Genomic DNA, 20,115 nt, shown 5'->3' with positions numbered 1-20,115 from the left:
TAAACTTATAGGATTGGTTATTCTTTAGTCACTTGATAAGTGTTATGCTTTAACCGGGTTTAACTACAAGTGGTGAAAGTTAGTTGTGCGAGAGGACAAAAATCCTAAAATCTACAAAGTGGAATTTATTATAAAGTATTATTTTTTTGTTCTGTGTCTGGGAAAGCAATTAAAGGGGGTAAACTGATAATGTTGCAGGCCTAGATAGCGGTTAGAAACGGGATCCAACTTAAGTGGGATACAGTTGGTTGGAAAGAGACATGCATTCAGACATGCATTGTTTTTTCAAGAAATAAAGAAACGGACATTTGGCGATTTTACCGGGGTGCAATTGCACCCCCTGCTGGTCAGATGAAATGCTATTTGAACACACACTGTAAATTCAATAGAATGAAATCATGTTATATTTCAAAATTTTGGTATAAGTTAGTCATATGTGTGAAATAATTTTAAGTGTATTTACTTTTTTTTTTTTAAACAAATGTATCTCTCTGGAGGAATGATTGGTTGGGCTCTTTCATCTTGCACCCCATGGAAGAAAAGCCTTGAGTCGCCTATGGGAATGAAATAGCATGAAATTGTATCTAGGTTTGAGGTATTTAACCTAAGGAACCGTTAATCGGCTCGTCACACAACTCCGATTCCCAGCATTCCTTGCACCGGGTTTACTTCCTAGGTCACCCCATATCTTCTTCCGGTCGGTGATTGCATGCATGTGGTTTCTAAACAAGCATGGATTCCACGCTGAAGTGGAGTAATTTACCCTCTGGACCGACTCTAAAGCATCTGGCCGAAGTCGGCTTCGGCATTCCCAAAAGCAAACAACATGCCGCTGTTCAGGACCTTGTTAAAGCTCACGTTGAATCGTTTGATAACGCGGTCACCGATGGACTTTGCAGGGCAGTACAGGTAGGCAATTTTCCAACTAAATTGTCATCAGTCATGTACAACTTAAAACAACGCAAACATCTATAACTCTTCGCACTAGTATGCACGTATTTTGCCTGTAGTCTTTTTGAACACATTCTTTTTCGGTTTTGTATACACTAGTTCTAAAATTAGCACTTTATCCAGTTGGAGCGTGTACAGTATAACTCATGTGTAAGTGTAATTCCATTTTGCTGATTGCCTTGTTTTATGTGGAGGAAAAACTATCGTAATTGTCTATCATTCCAGGCAATCCCTCCATTGGAGTTCATGGTCAGAAACGAGCGGATCAGTCTGGCGTTCGTTGAAGCAGTCATCCACAAGCCAGTCGTTGCCAAAGGAACTATTAGTCAGGACCTGAGCATATTTCCTGCAGAGTGTAGGGGCAGGCGCTGCACCTACAGAGGGAAACTTGTGGTAGGCACCTTGGAAATTTGATGTTGTTAAAGCGAAATGGTTTAGCAGCTATTTCCTAAATTAGGGATTACACTAGATATTGCATACTTGTTATTAAAGTCTTCCTTATGTGTGGTATTGGGTCTGCACTCAGGCTGATGTGAGCTGGTCGGTTAATGGCATCCCCAAAGGCATCATCAAGCAATCTATGGGCCAGGTGCCCATCATGGTGAAGTCTAAACTGTGCAATCTTCACGGACTCTCCCCCAAAGAGCTCATTGAGCACCACGAGGAGGCAGAGGTATGGTGCTGGTCATCTCCTTGGACATGCAGGCATCAATTTAATCAGCCTGGCAGCCAAGCTGTAATTGTAGCATAATTTTGAAAATTGTGAATAATAATTGTGAATGATATAAATAGCAGGCTGTTCTTTGAATATGTGTTTTTCGTATTATAAATGACTTAAAGGTTTGGGTCTTTTCCCTTGTGGTGTTAGCATAGTTGCTTTTGTCCCACCACCCCTTAACATACACACCACCCCCCAGGAAATGGGAGGCTATTTCATTGTGAATGGAATTGAGAAAGTTATCCGGCTGCTCGTCATGCCCAGAAGAAATTATCCCATCGCAATGGCTCGGCCAAAATGGAAAAGCAGAGGCCAGGGTTACACTGAATATGGTAATTTACGTATTTTTTTATTTTAAATACATTGTGCTTTCCAGATTGTGTGAATTGGGTACGTTTTTTTTGTAAATGTCAGCTTAACTTTATTAGATACGACATAACTGCTGTTTGCATAACCCAGTGTGAAGCCTCTGTGGCCAGTCAGAATCATTCATTATTAACCTACCTACTGGGTAAAACTGAAAATACGACCTGGATTTGGAATGAAGGTCCAGCATTGAGGAGCCCTCCACTAGTCTGTATCAAGTTTGATTAGTGAAGATAGTCACCCTCTGTCACCAGGCATTTCAATACGCTGTGTGAGGGATGAACACACAGCCATCAACATGAACCTCCATTACTTGGACAACGGGGCAGTAATGGTCAACTTCATCCACCAGAAGGAGCTCTTCTTTATCCCACTGGGATTTGCTTTAAAGGTGACTAACTGGAGCATGTACAAGGATGACAATAATCCAGCAAAGCAGCTCATTAGATCATAGAGAGGTGTTTTCTATGTGACCTGAAGTGGAATCTTCTCTCTACTTTGAGAGTTGCTTATGTTAAATGGTCTTATCTGGAAATGACTCTGTAAAAGCGGAGCACTGCCTGGTGAATGTCACACGAGTCTCCAGTAATCCTGCGTTCTCCTTTCAAACAGGCCCTCGTTGACTTCACAGACTTCCAGATCTATAAGGAGCTAATCAAGGGGCGTGAGGAGAATACCTTCTACAGGAGCTGCGTTTCAGACATGCTGCGCCTTGTCATGGAAGAGGGCTGCACCAGCCGGCAGAAGGTTCTCGGCTACCTGGGAGAGCGCTTCCGTGTCAAGCTGAACCTGCCTGAGTGGTACACTGACGAGCAGTGTGGCAGCCTCCTGCTCGAGTGAGTCGTCAGTCTTGTGAGCGGACGTTTTTGCCATTTGTTTTAATGTGGGTTGTCAAATTTTGCAAAAGCTGTATTAAGCATTAAAGTCCCAGTATTTGTTTGGTTTACAGATATTCTCTAGTGCAGTGTTTCTCAGCTGATTTAGGCCTAGCAGCCTCATTTTTCCTTGCTGGTAAAATTTACCCATCAGATGGTGAGGGTTGCTGGTGGTTAAAAAACAAAAAAAGAAAGGTCTCACCTAAGGAAGAATTTTCAAAAAAAAAAATTTTATCACGTACTCTGGATGGTATTCTTTGGTATCTGTCACTCATCAGTTTAAAAGCTACATTTACTGTTTTGCTACTTTATATTGAGGAAGATGGAGTGGTTTGGCTCTGTTCTGGTTTAGTGTAGCAAATAATATCTGATTACAGTCAAGCTAAATCCAAGTATTGCTTTGTAACGTGACTCTTACCTGTAGCTCATTGATTTTTCGGTTTTTAATTTCATGGCCTGCAGTCTATAGTTCACCTTTACAGTAAAACTTTAGAAGTGGATATGATGGTTACCTTGGTCTCCGCTGTTAACTTGTGGCAAGGCTAAAGACCACATCCTGTACTTGTTGCTTCAGGCAGACCCTCTCTCTCTCTCCCCACAGCCAATGCCTCTGTATCCACCTGAAGTCGGACATGGAGAAGTTCTACCTGCTGTGCCTGATGACACGCAAGCTCTTCACCTTCGCCAAGCAGGGCTGCATGGAGGAAAACCCAGACAGCTTGATGTGTCAGGAGGTGCTAACCCCCGGCGAGCTATTCCTGATGTTTCTGAAGGTACGTCCATTTCCACTTGGGACATCTTGCTGGATTTGCATGATTCTTCCTTCTCTTCTGGCTGTGCTCCGCTGTACAGGTGCTCCTTGCTTTAGGACGGTTCCACATATAGTATTTGATCTTTATGACGGGTTTAGCGATGCGCTTTCAGTAGTCAGCTTTGAATTTTGATACCTGGTCAGGCTCGCAATCTGCTATATGATATATACTTTGTATGGATACCAGGCGATGACAGCATCCACACTTCCAGTCTCTGTAGCGATTGCGAGCATGAACATCTCATGGTGTAAAATTCTGTACAATACATTATTTTCGGTTTAACCAAGTAAACTTCTATTCATCTTTTTACTTTTCAATTGCTGTTATATAGTTAGAGCAATTATTTACTTATTCAGTGACAGTAGTTATTAATTTACTTGTACTCATATTTGCTATCATCAAATATAATATTTCCCACTTACTACGGGATCATCAAAATGTAACTCCATCATAAGTTGAGGAGCACCTGCATAATGATACTCTTCAAGGTGACTCTGCCTTGTTCTGTCTGTTCCCCAAGGTCACTCACTGGTACCTTATGCTTCTTATGTCAGTTCCTTTCTATGCAAGAACTATGTTGTTCTGTCTCCCTGCAGGAAAAAATGCAGGCATGGCTGGTTTCTGTGAAATTCACCTTTGACAAGAGGGGCCACCGGCTCACCAGCGCCATTAATTCAGACAGCCTTCTCAAAATGTTGAACATGGCGACGGACCTCACCAAAGCGTTTGAGTACCTCATGGCTACGGGGAACCTCGTCTCGAAGTCCGGTGAGAACGGCCGCAGTAAATTGGCTCTGCAGAAAGCCTGAAGTCTGCTTATGTTTTTGATAGAAGCTTTTTCACTTTGTCATCGTAAAACAATAGTTTTAATTGTGCTGTGATGTTATTCAGACGCGTCACAAGAGCGGGGTGTTCCGAACTCGAGCCGCGAAAGAATCTGACTGAGCCCCGAATGATTTATTTGGCTCAGAAATTTTGATGACTCTGCTCTCAGCTGGAGAACCCTTGGACAGATTAGGTCTCCCGGTGCTGTTCATATTTAGTATTTTTTTCCTTGTGAAGTTTTTAAAAATGTTTTGTACTATTTGCTGTTTAAAGAAGCCGAATTGTTTCCTCCTTAGTGTTTTTTTTTTTTTATTATTACTGTATGACTTCTAATCTCGGCGAATTTCGGCCATCTCCACCCACTGGCCATGCAAGCCCCTGTTTCGGGGCTGTCTGATTTGGTTGTTTCCACCTGTCCTTGCTGACCTCCTCCTCTGCGTCTCTGTGCACTGTCTAGGTTTGGGCTTAATGCAGAGCTCCGGCCTGACCGTCGTGGCCGACAAGCTCAACTTTGTCCGCTACCTGTCCCACTTCCGCTGCGTGCACAGGGGTGCGGCCTTTGCCAAAATGCGGACCACGTCAGTCCGCCGGCTCCTGCCCGAGTCCTGGGGCTTCCTGTGCCCCGTGCACACCCCGGACGGGGAGCCCTGTGGCCTCATGAACCACATGACGGCCCACTGTGAGATCGTGAACACCGTCCACCCGACAGCGAGCCTGCCGGCTCTGCTCTGCTCCCTCGGTGAGTGGGGGGGGGCTCCACGCCACTGTGGCTGGAGTGACTATTTTAGCAGGTGCTGTAATGCTTTCAGCAGCCTCAACACATGAACGTGTTTGTGCCCAGTACTTTGGGCTGTATTACAGATCCTATACGGACTGTTTGGTAACCATGGTGACTACGGTTAGGACCTGATTTGGGAAAAAGGCATTACAGATGTTCTCATCTTAAATTAAGATGGAAAAAGTGTATTAGCTAAACTTGCACAATTTAAATGAGGTAGCAACAGTATTTAGTAATTTAGCTGCTCATTACTTACAGGTTCGAAAAGAAGAACTCGCTATAATCAAGCAAGCTTTCTACCTCGACTGTCACATATCTGGTGCAACTGGGCTTTTATCTCCCAAGCATTGCTGTAAATTTTTTGTATTTCTCGGTTCAAACTCGTCTGTCTTGAGGTTTAGCGCCCGTCATCGTTTTTGTTCCTTTTTTTTAATATATGAGAAAATCTTAATGTCAGTGGGTTACAGAATAGCTCCGTGAGAAATGCAGCGTTGGCTGCCATGTAGCAGACAAGAAAGTTGATAACTGATGTTAAACTCTGAATTTAGGATTTTCTTATAACCTGACATAAGATGAAGATACGACAGGATTTTTCCTGTTTGGTATTCCAGAACCAAATTGCTTTGATACTCTTCCTGTCTTACGACTTAAGAAAGGAAGTTTCTGTAACACGCCCCCTGAACTGCAAGCCCACTATTCCTGGAAAGTCACTTAATAGGAAAATGACTCCAGAGGTAGTGGTGAATCCCAGTCACACTCTGTGTGTGAAATTTACATGTTCCCCCCAAGCTGGTCAGGTTTCCTCCCACATTCCTCATATATGCTGTTAATCAAATTGGCATTTATTAATTAGCTATTGTATGTGTATGTGTGCCCCTTGCAGTCAGCTAGTGTTCTGTCATAATATTCCCTGTTACCAGATTGACTCTAGGCTGGGTACACAGTACTGGAAACTGGATTGTTTAGTACCCTGTGGCCTCATGTATGATCTGATGTTTCCACAACGCTGTGCTTAGGTATGACGCCTGTAGATGGCACCCCCAGCCAGCCTTACTCAGACTGCTACCCGGTGGTTATCGACGGGGCAATGGTGGGCTGGGTGGAGAAAGACCTCGCACCTTCCCTGGCCAACACTCTTCGGAGTTTCAAGGTGAGCCAAGGTCCCTTGTCCTGGCAGAAGAATGTCTCATCTGAAGTGTCATTTAGAAACTTAGCTCTCGATTCCCCCCCCCCTCCCCCCGCAGGTGCTGAAGCAAAGGAAGGTCCCTCCTTGGATGGAGATCGTTCTGGTGCCGCACACAGGCAAAGCCAGCATTTACCCCAGTTTGCTGCTTTTCACCAGCCCCAGCCGGATGGTACGACCCGTCCATAACTTGGCCCTGGGCAAGCAAGAGCTCATTGGCACCTTTGAGCAGGTATGATAGTAGTAATGTAGTTGCTTATTGACACAGTTGTTAACTAGACAAAAGTGTTTTGTGTGTGAATTTTATCTATAAAATTTCTTGTAAAGTTGATGGTATACAGGGCAGGTGTTTGAACACAGTTGCTGACCAGTGTTGCTTGGGCATTTTCCCATTGATAGTGGGCAACTAATTTCAGTTTGAAAAACGAATTGGCAGTGGGCAACATTTTGTAATCATCCAGAATCCAGATGAGTTGTCCTTTTGTCTCACCTGGTTGGCAATTGCCTGGTAACATTTCTCAAAAGGTTACCCTATCATCTTTGCATCTTCTGCTAATTAACTATGCAGTTATTCTTCCTGCAGACTGTATAAAATAAAGCGTAGGCCATCTTGGAGTTCGTATTGGAAAGGCATGGTTTTGGTCCACTGCAAAGATGTTGACCTGGAATTTAGAGACCGGTCTGGGTAGTAATGTCAAAGCTAATGACTCTCCCCTCAGCTCTTCATCAACGTGGCTATATTTGAGAGTGAGATTGAGCTGGGAGTGACTACGCATCAGGAACTGTTCCCCCACAGTATGCTGAGTGTGGTTGCCAACTTCATCCCCTTTTCTGACCACAACCAGAGTCCCAGGAACATGTACCAGTGTCAGATGGGTAAGTCTGCCACCATGTGGATCTGCTGCTTTCACTGTGTAATTTCGGTAAAAATGTATGCTAGGTTGTTGTTGAATACCTTTGCCCTTGTTGTGCTTTGGCTAATAACATAATTGATATAGGAACTTAGTTTTTTTCTTTCTTTCTTTTTCAACAAATAACCATTTTAAATGGTGAAATGGGATTTATTATATACTCAATTTTAACAATTGTACATTTGCTGATATCAAATTTTGGTGGATAGCACTCTCCAAGGTTGTGTTTCAGCTGATTACTGCAACTACAACGGGGAGCTTTGAGTTTGTCTTTGAGCTCCTGTCTTGCTAGCCTCATGTCGGGTATAAAACTCGACATCTTCCTTGTTGCTTGGGCAGCAGCACCTGCCCCTGATTGGGATGCCATGCCCTGATGTCTCTGGCTCCGTCAGCTGAAAGCTTGATGCCTCTTTACCTTCCTCGAATGTTTGCTCTCATGTTGTCCTTCTGATCCTTGAATAGTCTTTTTCGCTTCTTGCTTTGTTAGGCTGATGTTGTGAAGCTCTTGCTCCAGTACTGCTTACACTTGTACCTCACCATTCATTGGAAGCTTAGCCTAGTTGCACAATCCTAGTTTTCTAAAGTAGATGTCCTGGTTGCTGAGCTTCTTGGGAATTTGGCCATAATACTTTTTTACACTTCTTTTGGACTCTACCCCCCCCAGGCAAACAGACAATGGGCTTTCCACTGCATTCCTACCTGGACCGTACCGACAACAAATTGTACCGTCTGCAGACACCCCAGAGTCCCATAGTCCGGCCCTACATGTACGATCATTACAACATGGACAACTATCCCATCGGTACCAACGCCATTGTGGCAGTCATCTCGTACACAGGCTACGATATGGAAGACGCCATGGTGAGGACTCGTTTTTTGGACTGTTTGATTTATCCTTGTTTGATCCAAAGGCACTTTCACACCAAACCTGGTCCCGGTTTACAAGTCACTTAAAATCTTTGATAAATAAGCACAGAAGACGCAAAAAGTTAGAAGGTTAAACTTCACACTCAGTTTCATACGAAACTACACCACTACCCCAAGACACTGCTGTTTTGTTAGTTATTTGTTAGTCTCGGGGGGGGGGGGGGGTCGATCACAATTAAAATGGAACACAGTCTTTTATTTGCATTTTACTTGTATGACCTGCGACATACATGATTCTCATTGAATCTGGCTAGCAGATCCATTTTTTGTTTTCCGCAAAATAATAAACGAGTGACGTTGTCCTGATACGTGCTGGCAAGTTTCGCAAGCAGTATTAGACAAAGTTTGTTGGTTGGCGATTTAAACTTTCCGATGAAGAAATATGGAGAAGTAAAAAATGTATTAAGTGATGTATTATTTTTGTATCCCAAATACATTTAATTCCCTCTGCTACGTAATTTTCAAGTTAGCAGCGGTGCTTGTGGTCAACCAGTCAGCACCCTGTAAGCACCTCTACAGTAGTTTGTTCCAAAGAGAAGTGCATAGTCTAGAGTTTCTGATACTGCCTCCAAGGAACTATAATCAGGCTTCCTGTGGTGTGAACACGATAAAAGTCCCTGGTTCTGGAAAAAGGGTCCATTTCCAGAAAAAAGTTCTGGCAGTGTGAAAGCGTCTTAGGACTGACATAGTGACAAATCTGCTCAACATTGCTGCAGAGTTTCTGACGATGTTTGTAGTGATAATATAAAATATGATGAGTATAAATGCAGGCGCGTTCAAACAAAATTGCTCAATTTCCTCCAGATTGTGAACAAGGCATCATGGGAGAGGGGTTTTGCCCATGGCTGCGTGTACAAGACAGAGCTGCTGGACCTGAAGACCAAGATGAAGGATGTTGATGGCCTGGTGTTTGGGGTGAAACACGGTGACCCTAAGGTGATGGACAAGCTGGACCCTGACGGCCTTCCGCCTGTGGGGTCTGTGCTGCAGTATGGAGACCCCTACTACAGCTACATCAACCTCAACACCGGCCAGAGCTTCATCACCTACTACAAGTCAGTTTTCATGCTCTTCACGGGATTTTTATCACTTGCGTCTTTACTGGCACGTTTGGGTGGCCCAAAATGTGACATGACATGTATACTAGGGATGTGCATCTCCATTACTTAGGCCAATGCCATACACATGTCCATGCAATGATCCAATATATTAGAGATGCCTATGAAACAAGTGCTAATGCGATGCAGTATGATTCGCCCCTATTGTGATACAGTGCAATCTGTCACAGTGCTATTCAGTGCAATGATGCAATGCGAAAAATATGATGCTGTGCAGTTTAATATGGTACAGATAGTTTGATATTTATTCTTTGGTTCTTCTAAAAAAAAGTACCATTTTTCACTCCAGATATTTACACCTCTAGTAATGCAGCATGTTTTAAAATCTGGGCAGTCACATCAAGGACTTAAGCCAATATACTGATGCGAACTGGTGAATCTCACCATCCCTAATCTATACACATTTTCCATTGATGATGAATGGTTGATTTGTATTTGCATATTGTCATTTTAACCTCAATACATATCGCCAGTATAATCTACTGCGTGAAGGCATACCAGCCGTCCGATGCGCTACAATCTTGCTTTGACATTTAAGGGAGTTACGCATTGTACAAGGCAACAAATATCATTCTTGATGGTTGTATATATTTAGGTTTATCATTCGCCTTCTAGCTGCATATCCCAGGCATCATGCAGCACCCTAATTGTGGCCAGGATGCTGGGACATCACAACAGTTACACACTACATGCACATGTGACACACTTCACTACATGTGTAAGGATACATGAATGGACATGACATTTTATCATAAATCAAAGCACTAATGGTTCTGTTTATGAATTTTCACCCTCTGAGCAAAGCATTCATATGTCAAGGGTCAAGATTATCTAAATATTTCTAACTCGCCCCCCTCCCCAAACTGGCAGGAGTAAGGAGAGCTGTGTCGTGGACAACATCAAGGTGTGCAGCAATGACACGGGAACAGGCCGCTTCAGCCGCGTGTGCATGACCATGCGTGTGCCGCGTAACCCCACCATCGGCGACAAGTTCGCCAGTCGCCATGGCCAGAAGGGCATTCTGAGCCGGCTGTGGCCCGCCGAGGACATGCCCTTCACTGAGAGCGGCATGACGCCGGACATCCTGTTCAATCCACACGGCTTCCCGTCACGCATGACCATCGGCATGCTCATCGAGAGCATGGCAGGCAAGTCGGGCGCTTTGCACGGTCTGTGCCATGACGCCACGCCCTTCACCTTCTCTGAGGAGTGCCCTGCCCTCGAGCACTTCGGTGCCATGCTCCAAGCTGCGGGCTACAATTACTATGGCACGGAACGGCTCTACAGCGGCCTCAGCGGGCTGGAGCTGGAGGCCGACATCTTCATCGGCGTGGTGTATTACCAACGCCTTCGTCACATGGTTTCCGACAAGTTCCAGGTGAGGACCACAGGCACTCGGGACAAAGTGACCAACCAGCCACTAGGAGGCCGCAACGTCCAGGGGGGCATTCGCTTCGGGGAGATGGAGAGGGACGCTCTTCTGGCCCACGGCTCCTCCTTCCTGCTGCATGACCGCCTCTTCAACTGCTCTGACCGCTCCGTAGCCCAAGTGTGCCTGGACTGTGGTAGCCTGCTGTCGCCCCTCTTGGAGAAACCTCCGCCCTCCTGGTCGGCCACACGCCACCGGAAAACCATCTGTACCCTGTGTGGGAAGGGCAGTGCCATAGACTCTGTGGCCTTGCCCTACGTGTTCCGGTACTTTGTCGCTGAGCTCGCCGCCATGAACATCAAGGTCAAACTGAATGTCGAGTGATTTGCTGCCGTTCTAACCTGGAGTACAATCATAGGTCCCATTCATGGATTTTTGTGGATTATGGAAACTTGACTGGACCTCGTTTGATGTAAAAGTAATAAGGCAATATTTTCTATTTTTATGCCACCATTGCTTACAAGACAGGCTATATAATATCACTCCTCTGAGGAGAGTGAGATCCCACTATTTGTAATATAATGTGTATCTGCTGTGTTGATATTACTGAGGTTTTTCAAGCTTCCTTTGAAAGCACCGAGACAATAGGTGGTTTATTGTAAATGCAGACGATAACCCAGACTTAAAATCCCTGCAGAAAATTGGTAATAGCAAATAGTTATGTCAGCTAAAGACATGCGTCCAGTTTTTCCTAATAAACCCAACTGATGGAATGGTACTTGCAGTTTCGTGCATCCTGAGGTTTATCGTGAACAATTCAGTTGACAGAATGGGTGTTACATGAACTTTTATTTTAATCAAAATTCTATTTCACAGCAGCAATCTTAATATATTTACATTCATATTGGTGGAGAGAAACTACAATTTTTCTCTTTATGCATCTTTTACTACCAAATTACAGATTTGAGTCTCTGCTTGTGATTGGAAGGTCACTGGTTCAAGCCCGGCTTCAGCACATCTGTGGGGTCCTTGAGCCAAGGCCCTTAACTCCTATCTCCCTGGGCACTGCAAATGGATGGCTGCCCTTCACGGCCAGCTTACTCCAATCTATAGAGAGCAAGTTGGGGGAGGGCATAAGGAGAATTTCCCCATGGGGATCAATAAAGTTTATCATTTCACAGCATGTCTGATTGAATCTCTCGCTACAAAGTGGACAGGACTGAGGGCAGCTCAAGCACAGTTGCTAAAACATAGTCTGGCTTTATAGATGCCTCCGGCTGTATGGTGCCCTTGTCGGTGATCCACACGGTGGCACGGACACCTACGTTGATGCCACCAAGGATATCTGTGTCAAGCGAGTCCCCTACCATTATGCAGTCCTGGGGCCCCACCCCCAGCTGGTGGAAGCAGTGCTGGAAAATGGAAGGGGCTGGCTTCTCCTCTGCATGCTCCCCACCTACCACCACGGCATCAAAGAGACCCCTGCAACACGCAGCCTGGATCTTTTCCCTCTGTGTCTGGGATTCCCCATTGGTCAAAAGCAGCAGCTTGTGGGTTGTCCTCAGCTCTTGCAGTAGCCTTTGGACTGGCCCAGGGATACGGAGGTGAGCCAGTCTTGTGTTTTTCCAAAGCCAGTAACACTGAGCAGCCAGGGAGGGGTCATGATCCAAGCCCTCACCTTCTTCAATGGCCATGTCCCAGTAATTTATCCTCACCTGGTCAATGGTCAAGTCTGCAGAGGGTTGGTATGATTCCTCAAGCAGCTTTTCTTTAAATTTCTTACAAATAGTATCGACGTCTCCATGATGCAGTTTTGTCCTGAGCAATTCAGCAACCTGTATTAAAAGGGGTAATTTATTTATTTTCTATGTAGGAATTTATTTAAAACATAGTTTGTAGAACCAGCTTTCCATTCTCTTTGAAGAAACAATCGTTAAGCAAATAATCTTCAAAATATTTGTAGTCATAGTATGTATATATTTTCAGTAAGCTTTTACTGAATTCTGAAAAAAATACCATCAACATTTATGAAAGTGTGTACAATCCAGTAATGAAAATGTATGCACAGGCATGTGTTTCACACGAATACATGCAAGCTTGTCTTTTTACCGCAAGGTGCACATCAATTCACCGTCCTCTGCAGTTTCATCCACAAGTGTAGATATCGGAAAAAACTGACTGCGTCTGCTTCCAAATCGTTTGAATTTGTAGTTCAACATATTCAAGTCCTACGAGAGACTTTCATCTTATCTGGGGTGTCCACGACGTTCAGCCTTATGCTGCCTGGGACAGATTCGTTATCTTACTGACCATGACCAAGTTAAGAGGTGGTAAGTCTAATTAAATTTAAATCTAAATTACAATCACTATAAGTAGCTTTTTATTTTTTATTTAATGTATTATGTCAAGACTTAATTTGATGACTAAATTAGCAGGGTTGCCAACTCTAACATCTGGCCGGACAATCTTACGACAAATCTATATTATTCCATTATAAACTTAAAATCAGCTACACCAAATACGTTGGGTAGTTTGCAAACCCTTGAGACTATTTACAAGGTAATAAATATCTTGCATACATGTAAATGCGTGTGCATACTTGTCTCGGATTAAAAACCTCACACCAGCCCGCTGGCCAAAGCTGGCAACCCTGAATTATTCGACAGTTTTTTTTTACTAGCTCCATAGATTGCGACCAGCCACGTCACCAACTAGCTAGTGCTTTAAAGACATAGGAAACAATTTCAAAATTTGTAATCGCTTAATAGCAGGAACAGTTGGCTACCTCTAATATTCTCAAACAACTGCAATAGCATCAGGAGGCACAACCTGAAAATATTTGATTACACTGAAATGATCTGGCTTGGTTTAACGCAGTGGTTCTCAAACTCGGTCCTCGGGACCCACTGCCCTGCTTGTTTTCCTGCTATCCCTACCCCACACACAAGTCCCAGCTGTCTTTCAGCTTCTGATTGACTGAACACACCTGATCCAGGTAATCAGCAGTGTGTAGGGCAGGGATAGCTGGAAAACAAGCAGGGCAGTGGGTCCCGGGGATCGAGTTTGAGAACCACTGGTTTAACGCCTTACACAATCAAAATTTCTGCGGCTAAAGTCAGTAAACGCATGGGTTACTTTCATATTCTTACTTTTTTAATGGCGCTTTCGCCGGCACCACGTGTGTCTATAAGAGTATTATCCAAATCGAACAAAATCGCCTTTACACCGTTACCGTACATAATTTCCCACCGCTATTAAATCCACAGATACGGTTGCCGGGAAGTTTCGATCGCGTGAGAACACGGAACCAAACTGGAAGTAGTTTTAAGCGGTGCATTCTGGGATATGAAGTTATATATCCAACGTTCGATTCTCTCCGAGTCGGAACTCGGATGAAAACGGCACTTCCCGGATGTTGTCCGAGTTTCCACTGTAGCATCATTATTGCTTTGTACAATAATTATCTTATTGCTTCACTTTAATATTTATAGGAATAGTTCCTCACTCTAATCAATACTTCGCTATGGGTTTTCAGTGAGGGTCACCTAGGTAGTCTTTCATTTTTTTCATTTTCGCCCTCCACCCCTTCCGGGGTATGGGCCGCCAAAGGTAGATCTCCAGAGGTTTCTGTCCTGGGCCATTCTTTCTAGTTGACTCCAGGTGTAGCCCATCCTTGTCATTTCTGCCTCGAGGTCTCGTCTCCAGGTGTTTCTTGGACGGCCTCTCTTCCGCTTGCCTTGGGGGTTCCATCTGAGAGCCTGTCTGGTGATGTTGGTTTGTGGTTTGTGGAGGATATGCCCTATCCATCCCCATCTTCTCTTCCAGATTTCTGCTTCTACTGAAGGTTGGTAGGTCTTTTCCCATAGGTTGGTGTTACTGATGGTGTCTGGCCAGCGGATGTGGAGAATCTTTCTGAGACAGGTGTTGATGAACGTCTGGATTCTTCGGATGTTGGTTTTGGTTGTCCTCCAGGTTTCGGCCCCATACAACAATACTGACTTCACGTTGGAATTGAACAGACGGATCTTGGTGGTCAAGGTCAGTTCTCTGGAAGCCCAGATGTTCTTGAGCTGGATGAAGGCGGCTTTGCTGATCCTTGCCTTGACGTCTGTATCTGTTCCACCGTGCTGGTCGATGATGCTGCCCAGGTAGGTGAAGGACTGTACCTCCTCCAGGGAACTTCCATTCACGGTGACTGGGTTGTTGCTGTTAGAGTTGGTCTTCAGAATCTTGGTCTTCTCCGTGTGGATGTTGAGTCCAACCTGTGATGATGTGGTTGCCAGCACATTGATCTTCTCTTGCATCTGCTGCTGACTGTGGGAGAGAAGAGCGAGATCGTGTGCAAAGTCTAGGTCTTCCAATTGGCTCCACAAGGTCCACTGGATTCCATTTCTGCATTCACTGGTGGATGTCTTCATGATCCAGTCGATGGCGATGAGGAAGAGGAACGGGGATAACAAGCTCCCCTGTCGGACTCCTGTCTTCACTTGGAAGCTGTTGGTGAGCTGCCCTCCGTGGATCACTCTGCAGGTTGTCCCCTCGTATGAGCTCTTGATCAGGTTGACCACCATGGCTGGGATGCAATAGTGCCGGAGGAGCTTCCAGAGAATCTCTCAATCCACACTGTCGAACGCCTTCTCATAGTCGACAAAGTTGATGTACAATGGTAGTAGGTAGGTAGTCTTTACTTGACCAAAAGTACCAAATCAGGGAATGTGTGCATCAATAAACCAGGTCCTTCATAGCTATAAAACATGATGGCATTACAGGAAAGAGGCGATGGATTTGGAAGTGAATTTTGAGGCAAGAAACCAAAATGCTTCACACAACAGTGTGGTATCAAAACTTGGTAACAAAAATTAATACTGAAACTAGTAATGTTAATAAAAATAAAAATGGTACTCTTAAAAACATTTATCTGAAAACCAAAATATAACACTAAATAAAAATGGAAACTAATGTAAACTTGAAAACTATAACAACTCTGGTATTAATGTGGGTATATCAGTGTGATTCATACCAATTAGAAAAAATATATTGTTCAGTTCTTTCAGTTTTTCAATTAATTTGCACACGGATGTCTATGTGCAGCGTTCCTCTGCACATTCTGTTTCTGAATTTTCTTGGTGTGTGTGTGTTTGTGTGTCCTGTGCTTTATGGGATAAGCTCTAGGTTTATGTTGCTGTGGTTATGAGAAACTGAGGCATTGCTATAATATCTTACTAAATACAATGGTCTTGTGAGGTTATAGCAGTGTTTTAGGATTTTATGTATTTGTTATGGAAGATAACAGATCCATTACCTCAGTAACAATGCCTGGCTTTGCTCACTAGACCAAGAATAAAACGCAAGTCTTCCTTGTTCAATATTGTTGAGAAAACTTTCCAGTTCTTTAATCTGTGCTTTTGCTTCATCTCTCCCATGGGAAGAAACAGTCAGACTCCATGCATACAACAGGGACTTGTTTCGTTTTTCCACTGTGCTGGAGGGCAGCTATATTAAAAGACTTAAGAATTTATGACTCCATGAACATGTATTTTATAGTGTTGGAGGCTATGCCTTTGCCTGTCCAGATTATGCTGTTGCATGATTATGCTCGGTAATAGATTTTTGGATTTGATTTTTAATATTTTTGGAGGATTTTAATCCTAATGAAATCCTCCTTGAGCCTCATGAAATCCTCCTTGACAGTTCATGATAGAAGTGAGGCCTTCAAAAGGCAACAGATTTGTCCCTGTTGCTCTCCGTTTCATCTCCTCCACTGACTCTCCTGAACACGCAGGTCACAAGTTCGCCGGTATGACCCGAGAGTGTCCCTGAACCTCCCAGCCCAGGAAAGACTGACCACAGGAATAGGGATGTGATTGCATTTTACAAAAGCAACGGCTTCAACAAAAGATAAAAGATGAGATTAAGAATAAAACAATGTTTATTTATAGACAATACAAATAAAAAAAACATTCGTAGCAGCTGTCCATCTGTTCAGACCTGCCATGTGCCCTACCCAATATAGCCCCAGTAATACAGCTCCCTGAAAGCTTCCAGTAAAAGAATACTGGGACTACCTAGTTCTCCTTCAAATATTTCAAAGAAAATAGGTTAATCTACTACGAATACATGTATAAAATGACAATGTAAGATCCATGAATTAAAACGGCATTCAAAATTTGATTTCATTTTGAAGAGATTCCCGACTGTTGCATTCTTAAACTTTTAGATATGTTATAAAATGCAAACTTGAAAGACTAACTACATAAATAATGCATTCAGCTCAGTGGATTAGGACACTGTACAGTGGTATCTTGGAACACAAACTTAATTCATTCCAGGAGGCTGGTCAAGTTGCATTTTTGGTCGAGGTCCAAGTTGAATTTCCCCATAAGAAATAATGTAAATGAATTTAATCCGTCCAGACCCCCAAATGATAGGTTTAATTAAGCAATCTACCTACCTACCTAATGATAAAAAGCATTAACAATCAAAATAAAACACACACATGAAAAAGTACACATATGTACAAAAGCAGTAAACATGAAATAATTGACAATTTATGAGCACTTTACCTGTATTAAGATGAGGTGATGGCACTCGAAGTGGGAGGTGGAGAAGAGGAGGAATGGGGGGGGTTACTGTTTGACAGGGGAGACGCATCTTGATCTGCACAAGTTTTTTAGCAGGTCTGTTTTGTTTTGTTGTGTCTCCAGTATTTCGGTCGAGCTGTGGCCACATTTTTCTCAACCGACCTGTTCGAGGTCCGAATTCGTGGAGCTGAATGCGTCTGAGCCCATACAAGTTTTAGCAGGAACGGCTGAGTTCCAAGATTTTGGTTGAGGTACAAGTCAAAAGAAATTTGAAGAGCCAGTTTGTCGTTCAGGTTGAGTGAGTTAAGAGGTGTTTGATTTCCAAAGTTCTACTGTACTTATAATTGGTAGGTAAGCAGGTTGAAACCTATGGTTGGCAAAGTGATTTCACTGTTGGGCCCTGGAGCAAGGACCGTAACCCAAATTGCATCAGGGACGGTTGACCCTGCTTTCTGAATTTTGTCATTTTTTGATAAAAGTGTTTGCTAAATAAGTAAATGAAAAATAAACTTAACCACAGGGACAACACACAGCTCAGTGGTTTAGGGATCTGAGTCCATGACCAGATAGTTGTGGGCTCAAAACTCATGGCTGGCACAGTAATCATATTACTGTTTGCCTTTGAGCAAGACCCTTAACCCCATTTTCTCCAGGGATACTGACATCTGGTAAATAAATAAATGTAATAAATGGAAATACACCCAAAGTAGAGATGGTGTTTAGACACCAACTAGACTTTTGGCTTCTTCTTGGCACACTTGACAGGCATCATCTTTTCCTCCTGCTCCTCTGACTTCTCTGGTTCTGATTTTTGCTCATCCTCTGAGGGGAATGAGAGATGGGGCTTGATGTCACTGTCCTGCATGAGCGCTCTCTACTGACTCTTTCTGATTCAGTGGAGGCACAATACTTGGCTCTGCAGACTATCATCAGTTATGTAGATTGTGCAACGTCTCCAATCCCCATGTGACAACATCCTCCTTCACCCTCTCTCCCTCCCTCCCTCTGATGACTAAGGCAGCAATACAGTGAAGCTATATAAGCAACCCTGGGAAGATGTACAGCTGCAACCACAAGCCAAACCCAAAAAGGAAGGAGACAGCCACTCAGCACAACCCTGATGCTGCTGTTAATAGAATGGTGAGGTGTGAGATTAAGTGGCAGTGCAGTGTGTGAGTGGCCCAGCCGGGCTGCCTTTCTCACCAACAAGGTGAAGACCGCTCACAGTGACAGGTCCCGATCCAGACCTCAGAAGAATCGTCACAGGGGCCTTCAGCTCAAACCCTCCTAAACTCACCTGGGATAGATCAGGGAACCTCTTACATTGCACCAAAAACTAGGAAGCATTTGTCTTTATTCGCACACACATAAAGCATGTACTGTACCATAGGCAGACATGACGGGTGAAGGGTAGCCACAGGGACAGACGCTTTCTTCCCCAGGTGATTCAATGCCATCACAGCTACTTCGTGGCTCTCTTCCTGGGCACCGTCTCCCAAGCAGATCTGTATGTAAATAGCAGACATCTTAATTTTTTTCCCCCAGTTAAATAAGGCTGAACACACTCGACACATTTTGCTGATTATACCAACAATCAAATGGCCTTTTATAAAGACTGTGTAGTGGCACTTTGCACTGAATATGTTTTACATTTGTGGGGTACAAGCAAGGAAAACATCACCTACTGTTTGGAGTTCAAGAAAGTGATCACCATCCTCCTCCTGGTCCCCGTGGAACGTGTAGTACGGGAGTCGGGAAGTTAAAACACAACCTGAGGAAAAAGCCAACCATCTCAAATAGTTAGCTTCTTCGTTAATAAATTAGCGAAATTAAAGGCAAACCATAAACCAATGAAGCTAGCCAACTATACTTATATATTACGTAATATAAAAATAATAAAGCAGTTTATTAGTATCTTTATGACTACCGAAAATCCATAAACTGGAGGTGTCTCCCACGTGTACTGAAAATATACTTATTACAATACTGTAAAAAAAAAAAAAACCAAAACAGCTTACTGAAAGGGTAGCTTTCCAATTCCGTATGGCTCAAACTACTGCTCTCTAGCGATTTTTTGTCCAAAGACATTTTTATACGTAACTAGGACAGCAGGTCTCAGGCAAGAGAAACGTTTCTGTCGAGAAACAGAAAACGCGATCCGCTGCAAGTGCTGTCGCATGTGACGTCATAAGTGTGCGACGACAGGTGTCTTTTTTAACACTTTATTAGTAGTTCAACTGTACAACATACAGTACAGTGAACCAGCACAAAAAACCGCTGTAATACAGAAAGTTCAAATATGAAAAGAAAAACAGAATAAGAAGAACAATGCAGGAGGTTAAGTTACAAAACGAAATTAAATTTCTTACAAATGTTGATAGCGTTTTTGGCTTTAGAGATGTTAGAGAAACATATGGTTTGTATGTATTGTTGAAGTTCGTTTTCAAAAGTAAAACACATTACTAATGAATTGTTATAAATGAGTTGTATTAAATGCGATTTACTCTTTCTGAACTGGTTTCCTAATTTCAGACCAATACCAAAAGGATTTTGTTTTAAAAAATTACAGTTTGCTAAACAAAATAAAAGACTAATACAAGACATTTTATCCATAAAATGAAGACTACTGTATTAGGGATCACCACTTACAACTACATAATGCAATCATCTTACCATGAATTCCTGAAGTCAAAAACGAATT

At 43.4% G+C, this 20,115-nt stretch overlaps 3 protein-coding genes across 4 annotated transcripts; 1 reads left to right on the top strand and 2 right to left on the bottom strand.

The window, feature by feature from the left end:
* Nucleotides 1–682: 682 nt before the first annotated feature.
* polr1b (RNA polymerase I subunit B) lies at nt 683–11,611 on the top strand. Its single transcript, XM_049006932.1, has 15 exons — nt 683–909; nt 1,177–1,344; nt 1,478–1,624; nt 1,869–2,001; nt 2,290–2,426; nt 2,648–2,871; nt 3,512–3,683; nt 4,319–4,490; nt 5,005–5,286; nt 6,342–6,475; nt 6,570–6,740; nt 7,228–7,384; nt 8,084–8,280; nt 9,151–9,401; nt 10,335–11,611. The coding sequence occupies exons 1-15, from the start codon at nt 733–735 to the stop codon at nt 11,215–11,217; spliced, it is 3,405 nt and encodes a 1,134-aa protein (XP_048862889.1). The 5' UTR covers nt 683–732; the 3' UTR covers nt 11,218–11,611.
* A 54-nt stretch (nt 11,612–11,665) lies between these two features.
* LOC125738211 (N-acetylneuraminic acid phosphatase) lies at nt 11,666–14,135 on the bottom strand. 2 transcript variants are annotated; one of them, XM_049006943.1, is made up of 3 exons: nt 13,983–14,135; nt 12,201–12,668; nt 11,666–11,940 (listed from the first exon to the last, which is right to left on the bottom strand). In XM_049006943.1, the coding sequence occupies exons 1-3, from the start codon at nt 14,070–14,072 to the stop codon at nt 11,920–11,922; spliced, it is 579 nt and encodes a 192-aa protein (XP_048862900.1). In that variant the 5' UTR covers nt 14,073–14,135; the 3' UTR covers nt 11,666–11,919. The 2 variants fall into 2 exon arrangements, with proteins under 2 accessions (XP_048862900.1, XP_048862899.1); XM_049006942.1 differs by having other exon boundaries at nt 11,666–12,668.
* Nucleotides 14,136–16,744: 2,609 nt separating this feature from the next.
* npm3 (nucleophosmin/nucleoplasmin, 3) lies at nt 16,745–19,599 on the bottom strand. Its single transcript, XM_049006944.1, has 5 exons — nt 19,433–19,599; nt 19,100–19,185; nt 18,800–18,919; nt 18,618–18,711; nt 16,745–18,236 (listed from the first exon to the last, which is right to left on the bottom strand). Exons 1-5 carry the CDS (start codon nt 19,500–19,502, stop codon nt 18,145–18,147), a joined length of 462 nt encoding a protein of 153 aa, XP_048862901.1. The 5' UTR covers nt 19,503–19,599; the 3' UTR covers nt 16,745–18,144.
* Between the last annotated feature and the right edge of the window lie 516 nt (nt 19,600–20,115).

This window comes from Brienomyrus brachyistius, chromosome 3 (assembly GCF_023856365.1).
Source record: "Brienomyrus brachyistius isolate T26 chromosome 3, BBRACH_0.4, whole genome shotgun sequence".
NCBI lineage: Eukaryota > Metazoa > Chordata > Actinopteri > Osteoglossiformes > Mormyridae > Brienomyrus > Brienomyrus brachyistius.
The sequence above is the reverse complement of the archived record's forward strand: the minus strand, read 5'-3'. Positions and strand labels throughout refer to the sequence as shown.

Coding starts and splice junctions, on each gene's coding strand:
- polr1b (XM_049006932.1), top strand. CDS start 733: ATGGATTCCACGCTGAAGTGGAGTAATTTACCCTCTGGACCGACTCTA. Junction 910..1,176: donor GACTTTGCAGGGCAGTACAG/GTAGGCAATTTT, acceptor CTATCATTCCAG/GCAATCCCTCCATTGGAGTT. Junction 7,385..8,083: donor CATGTACCAGTGTCAGATGG/GTAAGTCTGCCA, acceptor TACCCCCCCCAG/GCAAACAGACAATGGGCTTT.
- LOC125738211 (XM_049006942.1), bottom strand. CDS start 14,072: ATGTACGGTAACGGTGTAAAGGCGATTTTGTTCGATTTGGATAATACT. Junction 12,669..13,982: donor GCGAAAGCGCCATTAAAAAA/GTAAGAATATGA, acceptor CTTTTAATACAG/GTTGCTGAATTGCTCAGGAC.
- npm3 (XM_049006944.1), bottom strand. CDS start 19,502: ATGTCTTTGGACAAAAAATCGCTAGAGAGCAGTAGTTTGAGCCATACG. Junction 18,712..18,799: donor ACCCGTCATGTCTGCCTATG/GTACAGTACATG, acceptor GATCTATCCCAG/GTGAGTTTAGGAGGGTTTGA. Junction 18,237..18,617: donor GAGCGGTCTTCACCTTGTTG/GTGAGAAAGGCA, acceptor CATTCCCCTCAG/AGGATGAGCAAAAATCAGAA.